At 54.3% G+C, this 27,561-nt stretch overlaps 1 protein-coding gene across 1 annotated transcript in view; it reads right to left on the bottom strand.

Annotated features, from left to right (window-relative positions):
* MYRF (myelin regulatory factor) overlaps positions 1-19,348 on the bottom strand; it is a gene marked incomplete at both ends in the record, with an annotated part of 58,030 nt that extends 38,682 nt beyond the window's left edge. The window contains one exon of the mRNA XM_080619531.1: positions 19,303-19,348. Within this exon, the coding sequence (XP_080475657.1) occupies positions 19,303-19,348 (46 nt within the window). The remainder of the gene's footprint in view (positions 1-19,302) is intronic.
* Positions 19,349-27,561: the final 8,213 nt, after the last annotated feature.

The raw sequence follows: 27,561 nt of genomic DNA, 5'->3' as shown, positions 1-27,561 counted from the left end.
TAAGGACCTGAGTTAAAACCATTCCAGGGTCTCCAGGGCCAAGAAGACCCTGGAGCAACAACCTGGCTGAGCAGTGAGTGGCAAAACACAGTCATGAACCACACCAGAACCACGTACAACCAATCCATCCCCATCACGCAGCCCAGTGCCCACACCGGGTACCACCATCCACAGCAGCACCTCCCTATCTCCTGCAAGGCTCCTTCCTCCTCTCATACAGGCCCACAACTCCTCAGCTTATGTGCACAGGAGAATATATGTGACAAAATGCCTCTGGATAAGCTGGGAAGTGTCCTTAACCATGTAACACATCCTGGCTCCAGCCCACAGCCACCCTCACCGCTGTACCTGTGTGCAGGGTTGCTGTCCCTCACGTACTAGCAGCAGGGGATATGAATCAGTATATATACCCTTTTTAAGTGTGTATATATGGAGACATAATGCCCTCTCTCTCCATCTCCCAGGCCTCAGGGAGGACAAGGTGTGCGGTGGAGACATCCCAAGACAGAAGAGGCACGAGGAGCAAGAGGAAATCATCCCGCTGTGCCACAGCAGGGCATGGACATATCCCTCAGGGAGCCCTGCAGGAAAAGGCAGGCAGCTCCATGCAGGAGGGATGAGTGAGCATCACCCTCCCTCCCAAACCCTCCTGAGCTCTTCTTTCTCCTTTCTCCTTCCTGTCCTCTCCACCAGCCACCTCTCAGCATCTTCTCCCCTGTCCCATCTCTCCATCTCCCCTCATCCCTTCCCTCCCTGAGCCGTTATCCCTCCAGACCCTCCTGAGCCCCTTCTCCATCCAGCTCTCCACCCTTGTCCTGCCCTTCCCTCCGCCCTTGCCAGCTGTGAACCTTGGCATGGATAGAGCCATTGTCCTCGGGGCACTGGGGCCGAGGAGGAGGAGGGGAAGGTGTGAGAGGGGACACAGTGGAGCGTTTGTGCCTGTCCCCGCAGCCGTCAATGCCCTGCTTGTCCATTCATGCACTAGGATGGCAGGAACAGCAGCACCCACACAAGCCTCGCCAGTTGGCGGGGTCCAAGGTGCCTGCCCAGGGGGGCACATTGCCCTGTTTGTTTGGAGACCCACAGAGGCAGAAGACAACGCCTTTATCTGCCTCTCTGGAGGGTGCTGGAGGGGGTAACAGCACCACAGAAGGGCACTTCAGCTGGCATCTGCCATGCTGGAGGTACCACCAGCTCTGTGACCCTCACACCTCCATTGCCCAGTGCAGGAGGAAGACTGGAATCATGGAATCATGGAATGGTTTGTGTTGGAAGGGAGCTTAAAGCTCCTCCAGTTCCAACCCCCTGCCACGGGCAGGGACCCCTTCCACTGGAGCAGCTTGCTCCAAGCCCCTGTGTCCAACCTGGCCTTGAACACTGCCAGGGATGGGGCAGCCACAGCTTCTCTGGGCACCCTGTGCCAGCGCCTCAGCACCCTCACAGGGAAGAGCTTCTGCCTTATCTCCAACCTGAACTTCCCCTATTTCAGTCTGAACCCATCACCCCTTGTCCTATCACTGCAGTCCTTGATCAAGAGTCCCTCCCCGGCATCCTTGTAGCCCCTTTGAGATACTGGGATGCTGCTATGAAGAATGGGGAAAGGCTTTCCAGCAGGGCCTCGCATGATCACAGCACACCAACCACCCCATTTCACCAGGCTTTAGTGGGCTGCACTTAAAAGGACATGACAGTAAATAAGGAGACCTAATCCTGCTCTTGTGTACTCCTCTCTGTAGGCCACTAACTCAACCTAGACTGAAGGTTTTGGGGGACAGGAGTCACCTTTTCTATTGGGGAACAATGAAGACTCAGAGAGGCTCAGGGATGTGACAAGGCTCATGGCAGATGCCTGACCAATGGCACTGCTGTTCTGCTACTGCCAAGGAAAGAGCCCAGGGACACAGTCCCCAAACACTGACCTCACTGCAGGGCCACCAACACCACTGGATTGTGCTCCTGGAATGGCTCTTGGGATATCTGGGGATCCAGGAGCCGCTCCGGAGACCACTTTCATCCCGGTTCTGAAGAGGTGGACTCAATACACACATAGAGGGGAATCAGGACTTGGAGCTGAGCTGCCCCTCCTGGAACTCCTCAGCACGAAACAATCCTTAGGCAGGAGAATTAATAATCAAACAGCACCACAGCACAAGCCCGAGCAGCCAAGCATCGCCTGGAACACCACGTCCAGGTCGGGTGCCCCGTTCCTCCTTTCTAACTGGGAGGCAACAAGGTCCCTCCTGTCCAGCCTGGACGGCCTCCAGAGGAAACTCAGTGGAAGAAAGCAGAGGGATTTATCTAGATGGGGCCTGTGCCAGCACTTGGGCAGGGCCAGCACCACGTTTGTGCAACCAAAACTGAGCTTGTACAAGCAGAAGGGTCAGGTCACGGGGCTTTTCCTTCTCACACAGCTGGGATGTGCATCCGCACAGCGCTTACTCTCACTGCTACACTGCAATAGAGTTTGCTCCAGAATTAGCTCCTTAGAAGATCACAAAGGGAACCAAGCTTCTTACATCATTGGGTTTCCTCTACCATCGCTGCAGTAAGTCCTCATCTACCTCTGATGGCACAAACATCCCAAGACCCAAGGCCACTTCCCAGGATCTAAGAGCAGAGCAATACAACCAAGAGAAGTGGAGCAGCCAGGGGCACAGGTACAGGGCACTCAGAGGATGGTTTGGGTTGAAGGGAGCTTAAAGCTCCTCCAGCTCCAACCCCTGCCACAGGCAGGGACACCTTCCACTGGAGCAGCTTGCTCCAAGCCCCTGTGTCCAACCTGGCCTTGAACACTGCCAGGGATGGGGCAGCCACAGCTTCTCTGGGCACCCTGGGCCAGCGCCTCAGCACCCTTACGGGGAAGAGCTTCTGCCTAAGAGCTCATCTCAGTCTCCCCTCGGGCAGGTTCAAGCCATTCCCCTTGGCCTGGCCCTACAGGCCCTTGTCCCAAGCCCCTCTCCAGGTTTCCTGCAGCCCCTTTAGGCACTGGAGCTGCTCTCAGGTCTCCCCTTCAGGAGCCTTCTCTTCTCCAGGCTGCCCCAGCCCAGCTCTCTCAGCCTGGCTCCAGAGCAGAGCTGCTCCAGCCCTTGCAGCATCTCCATGGCCTCCTTTGGACTTGCTCCATCAGCTCCACGTCCCTCTTGTGTTGCTGCCCCAGAGCTGGACCCTGGTCTCCATCACCAACAATCGCATCACCAAATCACACCAACTACAGAATTTTACCCAGGGCGTCCCCCACCAAACCATCCTTTGGACAGATGCAATTGGGATTAGCCTGACTCCTGAGGAAGGGACACACTAATCCATTCCCACCCTTTAGTTCCTCACCTTGCTCTGCACCATGTATCTCCTTAACAACCAGACTATAGAGCCCTCTGCTCCAAATAAGCTCCTTTTCCACAAGGTGTTTATGGACCTGCTCCATCACCTTCATGCTCTGGCTTTTTGCAAGCTAAGCAAAGCTTCTCTAGACCCCACAAGAACTGATGCCATTAAAATAAGCGTTAAAATAAGGTATCCCATGGGATTACTGCTGTCCTGGCTATTCCCATCCAGGTTTCAGACTGAAACTGAGCTTTGTTTTATAAAGACAACCCTGCTGTTTGCATTAAGTGTGAGCCGTCTCCTGCCCTGGAACATAGCTCCTGCACCAGGCATTTAGCAAACACTCACCAGACAATACAAATCAGATACCAACCGTGCTGCTTGGATCCCATCCACCCCATGAGCTCTCTGGGTGTTCTGGGTCCCACTTCAAAGCAGTGAGCACAAACCAAGGGGGAAGGAGGCTGGCACGCTGCTCGAGGATGCTGGTGGGGAGGGAAGCACATGGAGGAGAGGATGAGGAGGTCACAGGGAGGTGGGAGGCACTGGCTGCTCACATTCCTGCAGGGAGAGCAGCTCCTCTTGATGAGCAGAATGAGGTGTCTCCATGTGTTTCACAACTGGAGGCAAATGGGACTCACATAAGGGTGAGATGGGTCCAAAAGGAGATAAAGCTCATGGCAGCACTGCCGGGGCTGTGGGCGCAGAAGCACAAGGGATGCAAGAGGGTGGTAACACCTTTATAAAAGACTGTGAAGAGAAGGCTCCTGAAGGGGAGACCTGAGAGCAGCTCCAGTGCCTAAAGGGGCTGCAGGAAACCTGGAGAGGGGCTTGGGACAAGGGCCTGTAGGGACCGGCCAAGGGGAATGGCTTGAACCTGCCAGAGGGGAGACTGAGATGAGCTCTTAGGCAGAAGCTCTTCCCTGTGAGGGTGCTGAGGCGCTGGCACAGGGTGCCCAGAGAAGCTGTGGCTGCCCCATCCCTGGCAGTGTTCAAGGCCAGGTTGGACACAGGGGCTTGGAGCAAGCTGCTCCAGTGGAAGGGGTTGGGATTGGAGCTGGAGGAGCTTTCAGCTGCCTTCAATACAAACCAGGCTGGGATTCTATGACTGAGCTCAAAGAGATGCATGAGGGTCAGGACCGAGAGCCCTCTCCTGGTCCCTGGCTGGGCAGAGCTCTGGTACCCATCCCTCCTGCACCCCTTTCATCACAGAGGACCACAGGCTGCAGCTGCTGCTGCTTCCCAACACTTCTCACCCAGCTTCTTCCACCAGCTCCCACACTGCTGCTGCTGCTGCTATTGTAAAGCACCTGCTGGGAGAGCAGTGTGTATGTCCTGGGTGAACAACCCTGTCCTGCTGCCAGCCAGCGCTGTGACAAAGAGCCAAGTGATGAAGGAAGAGTGGAAATCACCCCAATTGCATGAGTCATTAGATCAATAGATTAAAAGACCTCTTAGAGCCTTCTGTCCAGGCCAGCATAAGGTCATTCATTCCCAGCTCACTCCTTGGGGCTCTGCCTTGTGTCTGGACTTCCAGCACTTCCCTTTGGGAGATGATGCTGCAGCCCTACACTCCTCCGAGCCCAACCTGAATGCTGCCTTTCTTATCTCCGCTCACCACCCGTCCCCATGTGCTAAAGAGCAAAGATTTCACAGCTGGGCCATTCACCAGCTTCTAACCATAGGCAAACTCCTCCAGTCCCGGCTACCATCAGCCTGGCATTAACTGCCTCCTGTGACTGCTCTGGACACAGCAATCCTTATGCTCTTCCTTCCCATTGCTACCCTAGCATCCATCACAGCCAGGAGCAGGGAGGATGTCTCTCTCCCTTTGGACATCTATGTATCTTCTTGCATCACTTTTCATCCTCTCACTCAGTGCTTGGAGCATCCTTAGGTTGCTAAATACACTCATTGAGGTGCCTCTGCCACAACTCACCATGAGGTCTCTGCGGCGCTGGTTGGTGTCAATTCAGATACCAACCAGGCAGTCCCTGCCCTGCAGCATTTACAGCCTTGAAGCTCTCCACTGCCAAATGACATCCTGATCAGAAACCTCCCCTGCAGGAAGAGCATGACAGAGATCAAACACAGCGTCACCAATGGAGCTGAAATACCAATGTTACTATAGAGACCTGAAAGAGAGGTTGCAAGCATGGACCCAGGGACTGGTACCTGGGACAAAGCCATGCAGGGGTTTTTATTGCTCTTCTCCACTGTTTATCTGGAAGAGGGCATGGAAATACCGGAAAGACCATGGAAAAGGTCAAAATAACACTGCTTGGGGGGCACAAGAAGCTCTACAGAAGCCCCTATCTGGCCTGTTTGTTACCCAGAGGCTGAGCAGTGGTTGAATCCTCACGTATACGAACTCACATTGGAATAAGCAGCCTGCTGAGAGGGGGTTTCAGCCTTGTGAAGGGGATATGGCAGCTGGAGTGGAAGATTCGACAGCACCAGCATGAAATAAGACATTGCTCCCATCAGGGAGCAACAGCTTCCCCATGGAGATGAAGCACGCAGGCCATGGAGGACCATCTGCTCCTCATGTTTGCAAAGCACAGCCCCAGCAGGCCCATGGCCCTCGTGTCTGACAGCAATGAGGATGAATATCAATATGACTGGTCACCAGCTTTTGGAAGATAGAACTCTCAGGGACGCTGTAGGAGCACTTCCACCTCTTGGATATCTTGGGAGCTCCTCTTAGCTGTAGAGCCCACTGTGCTCGGAGACAACAGTGAGGCAGCAAACAGGCTCTCAACAGGTACAAGGAGCTCAGGGAGACAAACCAAACGCTCTCAGCACAGAGAACCACAACCACAGTCCCACTGCGCTTCAGGCTCTCCACATCACCAGTTATGGACAGAGGTTTCAGCGGTAACTCGGGGATTAAAAGCTGATTTGGGATTTTCAATAGCTCAGGAACACTTCTGACAATATATTCCTATTTCCTCATCCCCACCAATCCTCCCGAGAGGGTTCTATTGGCAAAATTCATCCATAGCACATGTTCCTGCAGCTCCATGAGTCATGAACTGACCACAGACAGGGAGCAAAGAAAGCCCTGGCCAAGTCCCCCTCCCACCAGACCAGCACAGCACATTGGGTTCCTCCCTTGTCCCAAGTCTTCCAGCCAGGCCCCAGCTCTGAAGGGAGCTTCCCTGGACACACAAGTGATGAACCACTCCTTAACCTCAGTAGAGAAGTGCCGACATCTGTTCTGGAGCTAATCTTCCTCCAAAGGCTGTAGGACAATTCCTATGAGCAACACTGGGAGCTATGAATGAAAGGTCATCTAACAGGCTGTGGTGGTGACTCGGACCAGTTTTGGTTGGGAAAGCTGAGCCATGAAGATGCGCAAGAAGAGTTGCAACCACCCAAAGCTCCCCCTAGACAGCACAGTTCACCTTGCTGAGGGTGCTGAGGTGCTGGCACAGGGTGCCCAGAGAAGCTGTGGCTGCCCCATCCCTGGCAGTGTTCAAGGCCAGGTTGGACACAGGGGCTTGGAGCAAGCTGCTCCAGTGGAAGGTGGTGGGGTTGGAACTGGAGGAGCTTTAAGCTCCCTTCCAACCCAAACCATTCCATGATTCCATGATTCATTCATTGCTCAGTGTTCTTTCTGAAGCTCTTCCACCCAAGCTGCATCTACAAATGGCAAACAGGCTGCAACTCCCATCCTGCCAAAGGTGACCATCCTCACATCCCCACATCCCAGGGGGCTCTCCATGGGGCTGGAGCTGACCTCCTGGCAGAGAAGGGCGGTGGAAGGCCCTGGCAGGACAGCACTGCTGTCCAAGGTACCACCACACCACTGAACCCATCACCTCTTCCCATCAGCGCACACCTCACCAGCACACATCCAATGGAGTTGCTGAGCAGTCTCTTTCCCAGATGGAAAATCCACACTTACTGAATGAGCACAGCAGCCTCTATCAGTTATTTGTCCAGTGTCTGCTCCTAGAGCTCCAATCCCTGCGACATCTCTGCCTATGTGGGACAAAAGAAGATCCCAACATTACTGGCCTTTTGTTTCCGTGTAGTTGCTTGTGCAAGGATACAAGGAAGGAAAAGATGGATCCTGGCCTTCAGGAACGAGCACACAGATCTGCTGGAAGAGGCTGGTGGACCTCAGTTCTGCCTCTGCCAGGACCTTCCTTTTATAGAGACCTGCATTGAGCCCAGCCAGTGAGTCAGCTCCATGACCTGTACTCTGCACACCAGTTGGAAACCCACACTGTTCTAGTTCATAGAATCCCAGACTGGTTTGGGTTGGAAGGGACCTTAAAGCTCATCCAGTCCCAACCCCTGCCATGGGCAGGGACAACTTTCACTAGAGCAGCTTGCTCCAAGCTCCATCAATTTGCTTCCTTTGGAAGCAAATGAATTGCTGACAATTCCTGGTGCTCTGCACCAAGCCTCTTTGACTTCTCCAGTCCCTCAGAGAAGTCCTCAGCCCTTAAGGGCTCTCAGGGCTAATCCAAGGGCAAAGACTGACCCGTTTCTCACAATCCAGGACACATTCATCCCTATCAAAGCCCCAAACCAGAGCTGTGGGGTTTGGGTTGATTGGTTGGGTTTTGTGTTGGTTTGGTTTGGCCTATTTAGAGATGAAACATAAACCTACAACCACATGATGAGAAGCCCCACAGTTGTTCCCGCAAGCACGGATGTTAACCTCAATCTCAGAGAGAGATTCTCTGTGGCAGTAAAAAACTCACCAACCATATTGCTCTTCCATAGTTCCAGGTTGAGGTTGCATTGCTCAAGGCTGTTCTATGGCTCAGGTGAGAAGATCCGATAGTTCCTTCTAACCCGAAACTCAGTTCAGCATCTTTACTGCCACTCCCTGAGCCTTATGAGCAAGCAAGCGAAGAGGTGCAGGCAGGGATGAGAACAGACAGGAGAGGTCACTTTGTCCCACGTGGTCCTCAGCTGCCTCTGTAAGGTTCATCCCTCCACTCTTCCACCCTTCACTTGAACCATAAAGACTTCAGGGCAAGACCTCTACCAGTCCAAGATCAGTCCAAAGAGGTTTGGACCTCCCCCTTGCTGTGATGCAACCAGTGATGAGGATGAACACCTTAACTATGTGAGACTTCCCAACCACTCACTGGGACAAAGCTTCTGGGTTGATTGAGTGCAAGGTTGGAGAACACCATAAAAGGTTTAACATGGTTCTCCTGCACCAACAAAGGCCTAAAACCAACAACCACCACCCTGAGCCATTCAAACACCAGGCTGAGCAAAGAAGAAACAACTTGGAGTTTAGTTCTGCCAAACCAGAGACCTCCACAAGGCTCCTTCAGGCAGTGCCTATCCCTAGGCAGGAAAACATATTTAAAGCACAGAACAAGGACACATCACACCAACTTTCTGCACCCCATTCCCACTATTGAGTCCTCATTGCTTACTGTCAGTGTGGTTTGGTTTCCAAAACTGCAGAGAAGAGGGTTTAAGCAATAAAACCCAGTAAATCCTGCTACTTCCCTCCACTGATGAGCCAATGGAAAGTGTTCCAACTTACACGTGATGTCCAGTATCAGCTTTAGTGCACATCACAGCTCACTGTCCCTGGTACCATTCTCATCTCTTTCAAAGCCAAACTTGGCCCCACAACAGGATCACCATTGATTTGTGCCTTCACTACATCAAGAAAGTTGTGCTGAAAACCCATGGTAAGAATTCTGTAAGAATCTCTCCTGGTGACCATCCAGAGGAGGCCACGGAGATGCTGTGAGGGCTGGAGCAGCTCTGCTCTGGAGCCAGGCTGAGAGAGCTGGGCTGGGTCAGCCTGGAGGAGAGAAGGCTCCTGAAGGGGAGACCTGAGAGCAGCTCCAGTGCCTAAAGGGGCTGCAGGAAACCTGGAGAGGGGCTTGGGACAAGGGCCTGTAGGGACAGGCCAAGGGGAATGGCTTGAACCTGCCAGAGGGGAGACTGAGATGAGCTCTTAGGCAGAAGCTCTTCCCTGTGAGGGTGCTGAGGCGCTGGCACAGGGTGCCCAGAGAAGCTGTGGCTGCCCCATCCCTGGCAGTGCTCAAGGCCAGGTTGGACACAGGGGCTTGGAGCAAGCTGCTCCAGTGGAAGGGGTCCCTGCCCATGGTAGGGGTTGGAGCTGGATGAGCTTGAAGGTCCCTTCCAACCCAAACCAGACTGGGATTCGAAGATCTATGGAATGACTGGGTTGACTGTCAACCAGTTCCTTTTCCCAACACCCTGCATGCAGCACAACCTCCAGCACCCAAAATTCTCTTTCTGGGCTGTATGGACTGTGAATATACACATATATGGATATATATATCTCCACAGTCTGTATGTTCCCACATTGCTGTTTTCTGTGTCCCTTCAGCTCATCAACACCTATGAGATGAGTTCTGAAACACCATTTATCACCTCTCTCTGTTCACCTACACATTCCACTATACTGCACATGAAAACTCATCACTATTCACCTCACCATTCCAACACCCCTTTCCAAAGACCGGGTTAATACAGACAGAGGGAGGGGAGATAGACACAAATCCTCTTACTTCCCCCTACCCAGAAGTTCTCACTGACCTCAGGTATTGATTTGGATGGGACCTCATCAGGGAGATGCCCACTATCAGCAAGCAGCCAACAGTGAAATGACTTCATGGCCCTTATAACCCACAGGTTCTAAGCTGTATTTCATTTCCAGTGAAGCCAAAGCACACTTTTTAGTGCTCTAATGAATCAATGTCCATAACCATCACTTGTCATAACATCAGAAATAAGCCAAGATCAAGCAGGCTGATAAGCTGTTTGGTCTCCTCTTTATCTCCATTTCTAGCTGCAATCAGCACATGGGATTAAATGTCATAAACGACAGTTGTGGATTCCTAAGTATTGTCAGACACAAACTACGTGAATTCCATGTTCCAAATTGAGATGAATCTACTCTTTATCCTATGTTCACTTTCCAAGGCCGCAAGCAAGAGTGGCTCCATGGTCCTTGCCATCAAAGCAGATGGACAGCTTGCAGGCCTTCTGCTTCCAAACCTCCTGGCAACCCTATCCCTTCCACAAATCCTGTCCCATCTGCACCCCATGTCCTCTGCATTGCCTCCTCCTCACCACCTACTGTCTTCTTCTCCTTGGGATCAGTTTGGTTTGGAAGCCTCCTGAGATAACACACGGTGGTGATGCTGGAGTGATGACAAAGACTCTACAGGGGGAAAGGAAATCAATCCCAGGAAAAAGTGCTTTAATTCCTGTGTTCTAAAGGAAGCAGAGATAGCTCCAAAGCCAGACCATGGCTGCTGCAACAGCTGAGTTCCTGACTCCCTTCTGGTCTCATCCCACATCGCTTCAACGAGTCCATTCAGTCTGCACACTGCTCTTCAATCCCAGCCCCACTTGTGCTCCTCTTCCTACTGATGCAGTTTGCAACCACTCAGGGCATAATCTCCTTCAACACACTGCAAGCAAATGATGAGATGAAGGTAAGAAGACTGGATAGAGAAAAGGGATGAAGGATGAGGAAGAGCTGTTGGGGAAAAGACAACGAGAGGGTAAGAAGACTTTAACCACTGCAGAGGTTGATACCAGCTTTCCTATGGCCACGCTGGTCTATCACAGCAACTGGGATGTGAAGGAAAAGCACTGATGCTGTGCTGCAGCAGAGGGAATGATTCCCACCTCTGCCTGCAGCCCTTGGCCGTGCCATGGGATGCTGATCACAGCCATGTGGCATTCCCTGGTCCACCCCTTCCTCTGCCCTCAAATCCTGGATCTGAGCACATTGAGGCTATTAAAAACTCCAGTCTAGGCCTTTCCAACCAGTCCTGCTCCCCATCACTCCAAGAGGCAGCAAAATCCACAAGCATTGGCTCTCATTCCATAAGAAAGCCAGCATTCTGGTTCCACAGCCAGGGCCGGCAACCCTCCCCAGCCCCGCTCCCACACCTCCCTTTCTAACAGCACCAAAACAAAGTTCAGTGAGGTAAGTGCTGGACCCTGAGCATCACGTTCCGTTTTCTCCTGGGAAGGACACCTTCATTCAAACATGCCTTGAACACGACCCAGGGTGTGCTGGAAGATGGCGAAAGGACATGGTCCTGGGCTCACCAGACCATCCACATCCACTGAGTCAGGCTGAAGATGTTCTTTGTGCCCGCTGTGCAGGGCAAAGGGGACAATGAAGGGCTGGAGCCAGGCTGAGGGAGCTGGGCTGGGGCAGCCTGGACAAGAGAAGGCTCCTGAAGGGGAGACCTGAGAGCAGCTCCAGTGCCTGAAGGGGCTGCAGGAAACCTGGAGAGGGGCTTGGGACAAGGGCCTGTAGGGACAGGCCAAGGGGAATGGCTTTAACCTGCCCGAGGGGAGACTGAGATGAGCTCTTAGGCAGAAGCTCTTCCCTGGGAGGGTGCTGAGGCGCTGGCACAGGGTGCCCAGAGAAGCTGTGGCTGCCCCATCCCTGGCAGTGCTCAAGGCCAGGTTGGACACAGGGGCTTGGAGCAAGCTGCTCCAGTGGAAGGGGTCCCTGCCCGTGGCAGGGGTTGGAGCTGGATGAGCTTCAAGGTCCCTTCAACCCAAACCACTCTTTGATGCTATGAACCCATAAGTGGAGCCACCACACAGCCAAATGCAGTGTTCAATGCAACCCACCCTCAACTTCTAATAGCACCCATTTCCCCTACACAGCAGCAAACCCTCTTTTGGATTCTGCCCCTCCGCTGATCTAACACAGCCTCATCCCTCTCTGTCCACCCCCAGTTGTGCCTGGAAAGCACCAAGGAGGCCATGGCATGGGTTCTCCCTCCCATATGATGCTGCCCCATAGGAGGGGCATCCCGCAAGCACCAGCTCAGGCCCAAAGCCACAAGGCTGTAGGTGTTTGTGCCTCCAGTCCCAGCTGCTCCCCTGTCCTCTGGCAAGGCACATCCTGGTTAATGATTCCTCAGACACATTCAGCTTGGTGAGGTTCTTATCAGAGGGTGCAAAGTCCAAGTCCAACCTGCAGCACTACTGGAAGGAGGCAAAGGGGTTCCCAGCAAGCTCTGCCGGAGCAACGCTATCCCCAGGCAGGGAATTCCCCATGGAGAGAGGCACTGGAGGGATGCAAGCCATGGAATGGGACCCTGTCCGGGCAGCACAGAGGAAGGGCAGACACCTGAAGCACTGCTGTGGGAGAGGGGTTTGCTGGCCATAGGCTGGTACCCTCCTAGCACAGCTCCCAGCTCCACATCACCTAGGTCTTGGTCCCAGAAGGAGGAATCCATGAGGTCCCTAAACCAAAGTGGTCCAGGACAGCAGGACCCCATCTCTTTGAAAGGCCTCTTCTGGTTCTCACTAAGGGACCATGGGCAGAGAACAAGAGTAGGAAGTAGAACAAGAGAACAAGAGGGGTAAAGCAGGAAGCAGACCACAGAACTATGATAGGAAGCAGGAAGTCCATGGGGAGAACTTCCCTGCACAGCACTCATGTGGGGTCCTGGCACAAGGAAGCTGTGGCTGCCCCATCCCTGGCAGTGTTCAAGGCCAGGTTGGACGCAGGGGCTTGGAGCAAGCTGCTCCAGTGGAAGGGGTCCCTGCTCGTGGCAAGGGTTGGAGCTGGATGAGCTTTAAGCTCCCTTCCGACACAAACCCTTCCATGATTCTTCAGGCAATGCTGGATCCTCCCAGGATCCATCTTATTCCATGTTTATGGAGCCAGTGACATGCAGCTGGGATGCCTTCGGCTCCAAAAGCCCTTCCTAGTGAATGCTAGACAAGGGTGAGGGTGCGGAGGGGAATCCTGCCTACCCAGCACCCCTGTAAGGCTCCTCCTTGCTCAGCACCTCCTTCCCATGCCCTGGCACGCAGCAGCCCTTGCGCAAGCCCTGCGCAGGGAGCAGCGGGGGTCACCCAGATCTCTGAGTCACCGCCATGCCCATCTCCATCAGCCCGGTCACACCTCCAGCGCCATTCCCTTCCCTTCCACCCCGACAGCCACCTCTTCCTGCTGCCTCCTCCCAAAGCCCGCCCTGCTCCATGCCCAGGACATCAACCTGTTGAAGATACATTAACCAGAACGCGGGCAAAGTACCTCGTCGACCCGCGGAGCCTCTGTGGGTGTTGTGCTCACCGTTGCTCCCTCTGAATCACAACCCACCCCTTATCAGATGCCTTCAGGATCCACCCTCCTATGAGCAGCTCTTTGGCCTGACTCCATCTGGATGGTTCCTGTGCTTTTCCCAGCCAGGAAAAAGGAGTTTTGGGGGGAACAGGGAGAAAGGGAAGACCCCAGAGAAGTGCCAGCACTGTCACACCATCAGACTGGCAGCAGCAGATTGTTCTGCACTAGCATTGTCCTGAGCAGCGGATGAGGACCCACACTTTGGCTGCAGACTTTAGGACCCTCCTGCTGCTGGTCCTGTTGGGAAGGAGGTGGCAGCTTCCCCCCATGGCCTCAGCCAAGCTCTGCAGACCACTGGTGATGAGCTCAAAGTCACATCTTCCTGTCCTCCCTCCTCTCCTTATGCCCTAGGATGGAGTGGGCTCAGCAGCATCCTCACGTTACCTGCTCTGGTTGATGGCCTGTGCTGCACAGAGGCACACACCACATGGAGTGGGCAGGGGAAGCTTGAAATAGAAGTGGAAGAGAACAGGACCAGGAAGCAGTCACATTGGAAAGAGAGACGGAGAAGGGAAAGCAAGGGTGGGAAGATCCGTGCTGTTACCTGCTCGGATCCAGCGCATCCTGAGCATGGTGAGAGCAGATGTCAGGATCCTGCTGTGTCCCTGCTCTCCCCCTCTGTCACCATGCTGCTTAGCTCAGCGTGTCCAGGTCCCAGCGCTGCTGCCTGTGGGTTTCCCTATTCCTTTAGGGAATAGTGGGAGGGCCCGGGAGGAGGCTGCTGCTGCGCGATGGGATTTGGCTCTGCAGGGGGATTACCAGGAGGGATGGGTCATGTGTTTGTGCTGTACCAGGTTCCCCAGGACCATTCTGTCACGGGCTGGCTCCGTGCAAAGCACTGCACACAAAGCCTCTTACCTTCCCCACTGCGCCAGCCGGGCCGTGGAGATGCTGTTACCCTGCATAAGCCACCTCCCCAGAGTGGGGTCTAGGTAGGGAGCATCCAGTGATGTGCAGCAGGGATCACGCTGGGCTTCTGACATCAACCCCATGGTTCTCCACAGGGTTTCCTTGCTGCTTTCGCTCTGCTCTTACTCAAACAGCTCCATGCAGGCGGTGCAGGAAAGCCTCTCTCCAGCACAGCATCAGCGCTTGAAGATGCGTTTAGGGGATGCAAAGGACAAAGGGGCAGCCAGGCACTGACCAGGCAGGGGCCTTGTTCAGCCTGGACAAGAGAAGGCTCCTGAAGGGGAGACCTGAGAGCAGCTCCAGTGCCTAAAGGGGCTGCAGGAAACCTGGAGAGGGGCTTGGGACAAGGGCCTGTAGGGACCGGCCAAGGGGAATGGCTTTAACCTGCCCGAGGGGAGACTGAGATGAGCTCTTAGGCAGAAGCTCTTCCCTGTGAGGGTGCTGAGGCGCTGGCACAGGGTGCCCAGAGAAGCTGTGGCTGCCCCATCCCTGGCAGTGCTCAAGGCCAGGTTGGACACAGGGGCTTGGAGCAAGCTGCTCCAGTGGAAGGGGTTGGAGTTGGGTGAACTTTAAGGTCCCTTCCAACCCAAACCAGGCTGGGATTCTAGGATTCTCCTTCCAGTGTCTTCAGCCTCAAGAAACCACCGCTCCCCCCTCCACACTCCAAAGCAGTGAATTCCTTCTCTGCCCATTCCCATCCACCTCCAAACCTCCCTGCGGACACACAGCACACAGGAACCCATCCTGTACAACGCAGCACAGTGCACAGGATGCAGACCTGGCAGCCCTGGGTTTAATTCTTTACTTCAGCCCCATCCTTTTATACTTCTTCATCCACGGAACACGGGGCAGCGGCCCAGACCTCTCCTTGCAGGGCTGCAAGGCAGCATTTCCTCCTCATACGTCAAGTACTCCACAATACACAATAAAACCCACCAAGAAAGTAACTCATGGCATTAACACACATACTCCTATGGGCAAACCGAGTCTCTAACACAAACTGGCTGCCTTGCTGCTGAGAAACAGCCTGATGCTCCCTCCCAGCTCCTGCGACCCCTCCAGTATCACACACAGACCCCCGGGCACCCCATAAACATGCTTCTGAATGCTCCAGCCACTTGTGCTCAGTGAAACCCTGCAAAGAGCTGCTCCGTTTCACAGGGTTCCCATACCCCCACTGGAATCCAGCCCCTTCCTATTTACCCAACTGCCTTTCCCCACCTGCAATTCACCCCCAAACTCTTCACATTCGCCATTCCTTCTCCGTCTCTTGCCCTAACCCCGCTCAGCCATCTGCCAAGCCACCCCCTCCCTGCTCCCCCAGCCCTGCTCTGCACATCCTGCCCCATAGACATTCCTTACCAACCTCTTATCTCATAAATTAGCCACGAGAGAGAGCGGGATCCCGAATAGCTGAGCTCTGGCGTAACTGTTTCCCTGACGCGAGGGGCAGGCAGGGAGGAAGGTGAGCTTTCCAGCAGGGTGCCAGCCAAGGGTCAGACGCTTTCAACTCCCTTCTTTTCCTTTGATACAGAACACGAATGCTCGGGGTAAACACTCCCAATGCTATGGAAGAGACCAAACTCCTTTCACTTCGCTGCCAGAACCATCAGCATCCCACGCTCTCCGCCTGCGAGCTTCCCGAGCTCTCCTTGGCAGGATGGTCCTGGGCATCATCAAATACATTTAACAGTGATCCTAATGTAAACCAGGACAGTGATGGTCTCCCCAGTGCAAACCAGGACAGTGATGGTCTTCCCAATGTAAACCAGGACAGTGATGGTCTTCCCAATGCAGGACAAACCCAACTTAAGGATGCTCAGAGGCCATGCTGCCGATCAGACTCACACTCACAGCATCTTCATTCCAGGAGGGTGTGAAGTGATGCTTAATCCATCTCTTTCCCGGCCCCTTCCCAAATCAACCAGGTTGGAAAAGACCTTTAAGACCATCTAGTCTAACTGTTCCTCAGCACTGCCAAGGCCACCATAACCCATAGCACTGAGGGCCTTGTCTATAGGGTTTGTGAGCACTTGCAGGGCCGGTGCCTGCAGCCCTGCCCTGGGCAGCCTGTGCCAATGCCTGAGCACCCTCTGGGGCAGGAATTGTTCCTCAGCTCCATCTAAACCTGCCCTGGTGCAGCTTGAGGCCGTTTCCTCTTGTCCCATCCCTTGTTCCTTGGGAGCAGAGCCCAGCCCCTCCTGGCTCCATCCTCCTCTCAGGCAGTTGTAGGGAGCAATAAGATCACATCAAAGCCTTGGCCTTTTCACATCATTTTGCCGCTCCATCCTTGCACATCCCAGATCCCGCTCTCTAGGGGCAGACGAATACATTCCAGGGCAATAAGGACTGAGAGCTCTCTTTATGAAACTGGAGACAGGGAACTGGACCTGAGATCATGGGAACAGTCACTGCCCCTAGAGATGGGACCGGCTGCTGGAGCTAGGCAAATGCCAAGCTTTGGAATGAGCACAGCCCCCAGCCCTCTTCCACACCTCATCCAGCACAGCCCCCACTCCCAAAAAGGCTGCCAGGAGAGCCCAGTTAATCCGTGTCTGACACTGAAAGAGCGAGTGCTACCCGAGCACTACAGGATTGCTCTTACATAGGGTGGGATTGCTTCCCGCAGGCGCGGATCCTGGGCAAAGGCAAGCAAAGGAAAGGAAATTCCCAAATGAATTGAATCTACAGGAAGAGATCCCTTTGGAGTAAAACCTCTGCTTGGAGAGGACATGGTCTGTGAGGAGGAAAAACGCCTCACTATAGGAGAAAAGGTGGTTTGAAGATGTTCCCCATAGGAAGGGAATCGGACACCTAATGAAGTGATGGGCAGTGAGGGATTGGCTCTACTCATGGATTGATGCCTGTAAATGAATAAACTCTGACAGAGCTTGCTCCCCACTAGATGACACATCCGGAAGCCATTAATCCTGCAGGACAGCGAGATTCCAGGGCAAATCCCGCTCCGTGCTGCACTTTCAGGCACTGACCTTCCCTTCCAAATCACAGCGGCTCAGTCTGGCCACGTGCTCCCTCCGAGTACCGCAATCAGAGCACGCACAACAGGGAAGAACCTTGCTCCTTCTTGTGCTGCACGAACTGAACTGAGCAGGAATCCTTCCTGCAAAGCTTTCTCCTCTTCACCTGTCACCCTCAAACGCTGTTGTAATAGAGGCTCTTCAATAACACCACCAAAGGGACCTACTGCCCAAACACAACCATCGGCCACAATGGGCTCCATGAGAAAACCGAGCTTTAGGATGTTCTAAGCAGGGAGTTAAACAAGCGAGCAACTAGAAACATCCTTCAGGTTCCCTCGCTTGCAGGGATGAGGCGGGTTTAATTCAAAAGAGAGAAAAAGGCAGAAAGAAAGAAGGAGAAAGAGGCAAAAAGATAAAGTGAGAAAGAAGGAAAGGGAAAGAAGGGAAAAGAGAGAAAGAATCCCAGGATGGTTGAGGTTGGCAGGGACCTCTTGAGGTCATCTCCACATCTCCAGCAGGATCACCCACAGCACCCAGAAAGCAAGAACAAGACAGAAGAAGAAAGAACCCTTCCACCTGTCAAATGATGCTCTGGGGAGGGAGAGAGGAATTCCACTTCTACAAAGGAAAGGAAGAGACAGACAGTGAGGGACTGGTGCTGAGCAAGCGCTGTGCAGGTGCTGGGTGGGTGCTCAGGGCCCAGTGGACTGGAGTTAGGAGACGGGTGCAAGTGGAACCCTAAAAGCAAAACAAAGGCTCTGAAGGTTGGGAGTGCACGGGAAGAGCCCTTGTGGTGAGGCTTCCCATCCCTGGTGCTCCTGGGAATCCCAAACCACGGCTGGGACAAACAGGGAATGCTTTTCCCCTTGAAGAAGAGGAGGTGCATTGCTGATGCATCACACGGATGCCAGAAGTGAGGAAAGTGAGAAGGGAGCAGCATGAGCCTCTGCTTGCTCCCGAGAGCATCTCCTGTCTGTGGTGCATCTTCACCTTCCTCCCCAGGGCAAATCCTTCCACCAGCCAAAGAAACAGAAGGGACACAAAGCACAGCACCAGGACTCCGGATGGGATCCAAGCTCCAGAGCTGCCCCATGCACGCAACCTGCTCCCCACAGATCAGGATCCCCCCCAGGAGATCCCAAACTGTCCCTTCAGCAGAAGGCCTTGTTGACACAACGGAGCCTCGCTAGGATGGGTGCGTTGTCCCCCACTCGACTGGTTGGGTACCAGAGGCTCACCCCAAGGTGCACAACACACATCAACCAAAACCTCTGCCTGGCAAATGTCCCATCAGAGAACAAGGGGCACACGGTGCGGGCACAGCACCAGAGAGGAGAAACAAAGACAACAGCACAAGGGAGAGGCAACAACACGGTCAACAAGGAAAAGCAGAGCCAACAAAGCCAGACCAGGGAGAAGAAACACAGACCAAGGGAAGCACAACAAAGGGAATCGAGGTCCCAAAGCCACACGGTGCAGCCCCACCAACCCCTCAGGTGCCAGGAGCAACCAACCACGTTTCGCTCGTGCTTGAGAGAGAGCAAACTCTCTTTACAAGCACTTTTCCACCCTTGGTTTAGGTACAAGCTGCTGTTGGTTTGCACTGATGGGAAACAGATTGATCTGCAGAGATGCCCAAAGGGGTTTGGGCTGTGGTTGGACGCTGATGGTGTGGGGTCTGCTGCTGGAGGCCCTATCTTCTCCATCGGAGTGAGTTCCCCAGGGAACACACAGTGGGGAACCTGCTTCCAGCACCCATCGCTCCGGGGACATGAGGCTGTGCCAAGGGGAGAGTGCAACAGGAGTCTGACCCTACGGTGATGCCCACAACCCACACACCTATGGGGACCGCTGAGGGCCACTCCGACGTCCTCAACGGGGTGCTGGTGGGCACCGAATGCACACCACAACGCACCCGGAGCACCCTGCGCACCGGGACCAAGGCTCAGCCCTTACCTTCAAAGAAGCGCTGCAGAGCCTCCGTCTCGTCCACCACCTCCATGGCTGTGCCATGCACCGGGCGGCAGCCTCAGTGTCCGCGCCCGCAGCGGGGCATCCCCCGGCTCCCTGCGCTCCGCTCCCCGCCGCCGTCCTCAGCCCCCGCGGCGGGGTCCCGGTGCCGCTGCCGGCGCCGAGCGCGGCCGCCCGCAGCCCATCGGCCTCCGCCGCTGCCCGCCCGCCGCTGCCCCTAAACTTGGGCTGCCGCGGCCGCTCCTCCCCTCCGCTCCTCCTCCTCTTCCTCCTCCTTCTCTTCCTCCTCCCGCCGGCAGGGAGAGCCCGTCCGGAACCGGGGCTCCCCTCGAAACCGGGTCCTTGTGTCTCCCTAAAAGTGCTTTTTCCCGCTATAAAAGCCTCAGTTCTCAAACCCGAAACCGGGTCCTTGTGTCTCCCTAAAAGTGCCTTTTCCCACTATAAAAGCTCCAGTTCCCAAACCCAAAACCGGGTCCTTGTGTCCCCCGAAAAAGTGCCTTTTCCTACCCAGTTCTCAAACCCAAAACCAGGTCCTCGTCCCCCCAAAATTGACTTTTCCCACTATAAAAGCCTCAATTCTCAAACCAGAAACCAGGTCCTTGTCTCCCCAAAAGTGCCTTTTCCCACTATAAAAGCCCCAGTTCTCAAAGCCAAAACCGGGTCCTTGAGCCCCCCCCCCCAAAAAAAAGTCCCTTTCTCCACCCACTTCTCAAACCAGAAACCGGGTCCTTGTCTCCCCCAAAAATGCCTTTTCCCGGTATAAAAGCCCCAGTTATCAAAGCTGAAACTGGGTCCTTGTCCCCCCAAAAAGTACCTTTTCCCACCCAGTTCTCAAACCCAAAACCAGGTCCTCGTCCCCCCAAAATTGACTTTTCCCACTGTAAAAGCCCCAGTTCTCAAACCCAAGCTGGGGTCCTCATCCCCCCCAAAAAATACCTTTTCCAACTATAAAAGCCTCAATTCTCAAACCAGAAACCAGGTCCTTGTCTCCCCAAAAGTGCCTTCTCCTACTATAAAAGCTCCAGTTCTCAAGCCCAAAACAGGGTCCTCATCCCCCAAAAAATGCCTTTTCCCACTATAAAAGTTCAGTTCTCAAACCTAAAACCGGGTCCTTGACCCCCAAAAAAGTGCTTTTTTCCCACTATAAAAGCTCCAGTTCTCAAACCCAAAACCGGGTGCTTGTCCCCCAAAAAAAGTGCCTTTTCCCACCCAGTTCTCAAACCAGAAACCACATCCTCGTCTCCCTAAAATGGGCCTTTTCCCACTATAAAAGCCCCAGTTCGCAAGCCCAAAACTGGGTCCTTGTCCCCCCAAAAGTGCCTTTTCCCACTATAAAAGCCCCAGTTCGCAAGCCCAAAACTGGGTCCTTGTCCCCCCAAAAGTGCCTTTTCCCACTATAAAAGCCCCAGTTCTCAAGCCCAAAACTGGGTCCTTGTCCCCCCAAAAAGTACTTTTTCCCCACTATAAAAGCTCAGTTCTCAAACCCGAAACCAGGTCTTTGTCCCCCCAAAAGTGCCTTTTCCCCCTCTAAAAGCCCCAGCGCTCAAACCCAACCCCAAACCACCCCCAACCCCCTGTATCCCCACAGCCCAGCACTGGGGGAAGGGCCTCTTGTGTTTTCTTGCCCAGATGTGGCCACAATCCCTCCCCATACCCCCCGAAACCAGATAAATCACAGTGCAGTATCTAAATGAAGTTACAGTGATGTGACCACAGTTCACCAAACGCGGAGCCCCTGCCAGGCCAGCACTGTGGGGCCATTCTCTCCGGGGCAGATAAAGCACACAATGAGGTTTTGTCCAGCCCCACAACCCAATTCAGAAGGGCAGATTCTCTTAGATATATAAATATATTTTCCCAGCTCTCACAGCTGTGCAGTGACCAATTCTTCTCGAGGGAGGGGAGAGGGACCGAGGTTTGGGGACAGTAATAGGTCTATTATGTCGGGGATGGAGAGAAAGAGCTCAACAGCCCTTTTTTATTCTCTTTCTCCCCATCTCTTTCCATTAAGACAATTGTTATTCTCTGTTCCCCCACACCCCTTGTTCCTGGGCACACAAACCCACCTCCCCCACCTCTAGGGACAAGCTGTGTGGGAAGGAAGTGGATTTGCTCTTGCTGGCCTCAAATCCAGTCAGTACCAAGTCAGAATTAAGGCCAGATGGGACCCCGGAACTAAATGCTCCTGCTACAGTTCAAGCCCTGACCCTTGGTCCCCCATCCTCCCAACACCACGTTATCCCTGCTCAGCAAGAGCATCCTGGGTGAGGATGTTGGGAACAGAGATCCCAGCAACCCACAGCCCCGGACACGCACGTTACACCTGAGGATGCAATGGAAGATGTTCGCAGGGGATCCTCCCCTTTACTCCACTCTGGGAACACCCCCCTGCAGCCCTGATCCAGCTCTGGGGCAGCAGCACAAGAGGGACCTGGAGCTGTTGGAGCAAGGCCAGAGGAGGCCATGGAGATGCTGCGAGGGCTGGAGCAGCTCTGCTCTGGAGCCAGGCTGAGAGAGCTGGGCTGGGGCAGCCTGGAGAAGAGAAGGCTCCTGAAGGGGAGACCTGAGAGCAGCTCCAGTGCCTAAAGGGGCTGCAGGAAACCTGGAGAGGGGCTTGGGACAAGGGCCTGTAGGGACAGGCCAAGGGGAATGGCTTGAACCTGCCCGAGGGGAGACTGAGATGAGCTCTTAGGCAGAAGCTCTTCCCTGTGAGGGTGCTGAGGCGCTGGCCCAGGGTGCCCAGAGAAGCTGTGGCTGCCCCATCCCTGGCAGTGCTCAAGGCCAGGTTGGACACAGGGGCTTGGAGCAAGCTGCTCCAGTGGAAGGGGTTGGTGTTGGAACTGGGTGAGCTTTAAGGTCCCTTCCAACCCAAACCACTCTGTGAGTCTGTGGGTCTATGTAGGACTCGAGCACACAGCTCAGTGCTACTGGCATGCAGAAAAGGTCCCCCCACACTTGCTCCTGGCCAGGTCTTGCTTACACAACCTCCTCTGCCCTCCCCGCTGGGTCACTGCAGTGTTACCCCCCCATAAGCGTTGCTGTTGTGGCACCAGGCCTCCAGTGCATCCCCTCTGCATCTCCCAGAGGCAGCTGGTAAATCACAGCAGCGGCAGGCGGGAGCTCAAGCACAATAAAACAACAAGGGAAGGGCAAGGCTATTCTGGGTCACTTCACTGTGCTCAGCAGAGGCAGCAAAAGGACCTGTGAACAGGCCTGGCTGGCAGAAGAACAAGTTCCTGCCTGTTATGGACCTGAAAGCTGGGGCAAAGATGATCAAAGGATTTGAAAGGCAAATAACCCTGGGAGCAATCTGCTTCCGATGTGGAAGCGTCTGAACCGACCGCATCAGTCTCTGCTTGGGATTCCCAACATCCAAGGTGTAAATTCACCCTTCCCAGCCAGTCCTCCTGGTCACTCACCCCACTAAGGAGACATGAAAACCCCTTTGAGAGCCCCCCACTAGAGTAAAACCCCAGCAACATAGCTGCCACCACCAGCAAACCTGAGAAGCACCCTAAGAACAGAGCAGGGGGAGCAGGGCAACCACAACTCTGATGATCAGGGGCTGGAGCACCTCCTGTATGGAGACAGGCTGAGAAAGTTGGGGCTGTTCAGCCTGGAGAAGAGAAGGCTGCGTGGAGACCTCAGAGCAGCTTCCAGTATCTGAAGGGGGCCTACAAGGATGCTGGGGATGGACTCTTCACTAGGGACTGCAGTGATAGGACAAGGGGTAACGGGTTCAAACTGAAACAGGGGAAGTTTAGATTGGATCTAAGGAAGAAATTCTTTACTGAGAGGGTGGTGAGGCACTGGAATGGGTTGCCCAGGGAGGTTGTGAGTGCTCCATCCCTGGCAGTGTTCAAGGCCAGGTTGGATGAGGCCTTGGGTGACATGGTTTAGTGTGAGGTGTCCCTGCCCATGGCAGGGGGGTTGGAACTGGATGATCTTAAGGTCCTTTCCAACCCTAACTATTCTATGATTCTATGATTCTATAACTCTCATCTCTATTGTCCAAAGTGAGCATAGGGGCAGGCAGGGCAATGGCCCAGAAATGATCTCTGGAATAACCCAGGGCTTTTGGGCAACAGCATTAAGGTGTTTGTAGCCAAAACAGAGCCAGGGTATGCCAGGCTCAACACCGTTCCCCCTGCGTGGTACCATTAGCACAGTGCCATGTACTAAGTTGTATGAGTAAGATCCATCAGTGATTAAGAAATCCCGCTTCCACTTTGCATGGGAAAGGCAGATGTCGGAGTGGCCACTCTGATCCCAACCAAAGCAAGCAGGCTGTGCAACACAAGCTGTGGCTCCTAACTTAATATATCTGAATGGGAGTACAAGGATGCTGGAGAGGGACTCTTCATCAGGGACTGGAGAGATGGGACAAGGGGTGATGGGTTCAGACTGAAACAGGGCAAGTTCAGCTTGGAGATAAGGAAGAAGTTCTGCACCCAACATCGCCCCTTCCCAAAAGGGGAAAGAGCTGGTCCCTTACTGCAATGAGCTCAGAAACCAGCACTTCAGAGCTGTGCTATGCAATCCCCAGAAATCGCACAGTAACATATATACTATATTAGTGATACACAGATAGACAGATCTGAACCCACAAAAGTTATTACATCACTTTGATCTCCTATTGCTCCACTGAAGGCAACGGATGGAATTCCAGCCCCCATCACCATGTGTCATTTGCTTTCCTTTCTGCCATCCCTGCTGCTGTCCCTCCCTACCACTCCACATCCTCCCCATTTCTCACATCTCTTCCCCTTGGATAGAATCATAGAATAGACTCATGAAATGGTTTGGGTTGGAAAGGAGCTTAAGATCATCCAGTTCCAACCTCCTGCCACGGGCAGGGACCCCTTCCACTGGAGCAGCTTGCTCCAAGCCCCTGTGTCCAACCTGGCCTTGAACACTGCCAGGGATGGGGCAGCCACAGCTTCTCTGGGCACCCTGTGCCAGCGCCTCAGCACCCTCATAGTGAGGAATTCCTTCCTTACATGCAATCTGGATCCCCCCTGTTTCAGTCTGAACCCATCACCCCTTGTCCTATCGCTCCAGCCCCTGATGCAGAGCCCATCCCCAGCATCCTTGTAGCCCCTTCACACACTGGAAGCTGCTCCGAGCTCTCCACGCAGCCCCAGTGTTCCCAGCCTGGCTCCATGCGGGAGCTGCTCTGGCCCTGAGCGTCCTCGTGGCTCCTCTGGATATACACAAACGTCCTCATTTCCTCTCTGCCAACTCCCCTCTCCCCATCCCCTGTGCTGGGGCAGGAATGTGAGCCAGGGAAGGGCCAGAGGGACATTACTCACAGGAGGTGGGGATGTTGCTTCCTCCAACGCTGGATTTCAAAGTCCAGCTTCAAACAACCACAAAAAGAATTCATTCAGCAGTTGCTGTCCCTCACCCCATCCCTTCCCTGCACCCCAACCCGCACCCAGGCTGCTCAGGCACAGCAGGAAGGCCTTTTCCTTCTATCTTCCCTCGTCAGCACCAAGCATGGATCCAACCTTGGTCCCTCTGCCATGGAACCATCTAATGTGAGGTTCACCTGAGCAGGGCATTTCGGTCAAGAGATGTCAGATGGCTCCTTCTTCACCATGAGGGTGCTGAGGCGCTGGCACAGGGTGCCCAGAGAAGCTGTGGCTGCCCTGTTCCTTTGCAGTGTTCAAGGCCAGGTTGGACAAGGATTGGAGCAAGCTGCTCTAGTGCAAGGTGTCCCTGCCCATGGCACGGGTTGGAGATGGATGGGCTTTAAGCTTCCTTCATCCCAGACCATTCCATGATTCCATGGAAAACCAGAGAAACCATAACACCAATCTACTGTCACTCTTGAACTCTGCAGAAAAAAGGTGCTATGGGGGTAAATAGCAGTAGTTGCTGCCCACAGCACAGACCTTTGCTCTTCACAGATGCAAGGAGGGTTGAAAGAGCCACATTCCAGCAGCTCCCTCCCTCTGCTCCCACCATCCCCTTCCATGAGCCGGTGAGTCTGGAGTTACCCATAGGTGATGGTCCCTCTGGTGTGTTCCACACTGCAGTGAGGGGCTTTGGAATTCCCTTAGGGTTAATGCAAGGGGAAAACTGACAGCCACCCTGTGACACCATCCCGGCTTCCTACCTGGGGCGGTGTGTGATCGCATAGGGGACAGGGTCAATGACCCATCTGCTATACGAGCTGCCAAGGCTTCCATACACATTACATTGTACTCTACGAGGGTTGCTGAGGTTTTGCGTGAGAAAGGGTTTGCTGTGTAAAGACTTTGTTTGGGGATGGGTCCATGCAGCATTCTCCATGCTCTACAGTGTCTGACAGGGCTTGAGCCTGTGCAGAACTTGCATTCCCCATGGAGAAAATCCTCTCCTTGATCCCACCTGACTTCCCCTGGGAAGAGCAGTTGCTCTTACCTGGTGTGACAATGCTGCTTCGAGCCAGGCAGTGAGCCCAGCAGCACCACAGGAAGATCAAAACCTTCACAAGAAGACTGTGGCTTCAACGAGTAACTCCGTAGGAATGCAGACAACGACAGGAGGCAGCAAGCAGGCAAGGACTCATGGAATGGTTTGGGTGGGAAAGGACCTTAAAATCATCCCGGGCAAACCTTCCACTGGAGCAGCTTGCTCCAAGCCCCTGTGTCCAACCTGGCCTTGAACACTGCCAGGGATGGGGCAGCCACAGCTTCTCTGGGCACCCTGGGCCAGCGCCTCAGCACCCTCCCAGGGAAGAGCTTCTGCCTAAGAGCTCATCTCAGTCTCCCCTCTGGCAGGTTAAAGCCATTCCCCTTGGCCTGTCCCTACAGGCCCTTGTCCCAAGCCCCTCTCCAGGTTTCCTGCAGCCCCTTTAGGCACTGGAGCTGCTCTCAGGTCTCCCCTTCAGGAGCCTTCTCTTGTCCAGGCTGCCCCAGCCCAGCTCTCTCACACAACACACCCCACCATACCTGGATCTTCCAACCACACCACCCAATACAGACAGATGGGGCAGACAGAGCTTCATCAGCCCAAGACCTGTCCTCATGGAGCCTCTCTCAGCAGTGGCCTGCTTTGACTGAGTGTCCTTCATAATGAGAGTATGGAGAGGGAGAACAGCCGAGGATGCAATCCTGCCCTTCTCCAATGCCCTGTACACACCCCAGGGAGCTCCCACACTGTGGAGAGGGAAGCAGACTGTTGTGGGCTCAGTCTGTTATCTCCTCTTGGCAAGAGACCTGCACTGGTAAATCTCTCCCTGGTTATTCATTAACTGCAAGAGGTTCGTTCCCAAGATGGAGAGAATGCCACCATTGACTGAGAAACTGAATAAAGGATGGCCCTTGGCAAGGGACACCAACACTGGGAATCCTCTCCATCACTGGAGAGCAGAGGAGTCAGAAGCACAAAGGCTCAGACCAGCACCACTGGGATTCAGAACAACAGGGGCAGAGAGGGAGCATTGCCACAAAAAGATTGGTCCAAACCTTTTGGGGTTGGAAAGGTCATAGTAAATAGAATCATGGAATGGTTTGGGTTGGAAGGGAGCTTAAAGATTATCCAGTTCCAACCCCTGCCACAGGCAGGGACCCCTTCCGCTGGAGCAGCTTGGTCCAAGCCCCTGTGTCCAACCTGGCCTTGAACACTGCCAGGGATGGGGCAGCCACAGCTTCTCTGGGCACCCTGTGCCAGCGCCTCAGCACCCTCACAGCAAAGAGCTTCTGCCTAAGAGCTCATCTCAGTCTCCCCTCGGGCAGGTTAAAGCCATTCCCCTTGGCCTGTCCCTACAGGCCCTTGTCCCAAGCCCCTCTCCAGGTTTCCTGCAGCCCCTTTAGGCACTGGAGCTGCTCTCAGGTCTCCCCTTCAGGAGCCTTCTCTTCTCCAGGCTGCCCCAGCCCAGCTCTCTCAGCCTGGCTCCAGAGCAGAGCTGCTCCAGCCCTCGCAGCATCTCCATGGCCTCCTCTGGCCTCGCTCCATCAGCTCCAGGTCCCTCTTGTGCTGCTGCCCCAGAGCTGGATCAGGGCTGCAGAGGGGGTCTCCCCAGAGCACAGCAGAGGGGGAGAATCCCCTCCCTCCACTGCTGCTCACACTCTGGGGGTGCAGCCCAGCACACGGAGGGGTTCTGGGTTGCAAGGGCACAGATGAACCCTTCCAGCAGTGAGATGCCCCCCCTTCGATGGCCATTCCCTCACATCTGTTATCAGTATCCCCCAGGCCCGCACTTCCCAGCTGCAGAGAAGCAGACAGCAACTCTTCAGTCCCAGGATGCTCAGCTGA

Source organism: Psittacula echo (genome assembly GCF_963264785.1).
Source record: "Psittacula echo genome assembly, chromosome: 5".
NCBI lineage: Eukaryota > Metazoa > Chordata > Aves > Psittaciformes > Psittacidae > Psittacula > Psittacula echo.
Note: the sequence above shows the minus strand (reverse complement) of the source record. Positions and strands in the feature narration are given on the sequence as shown.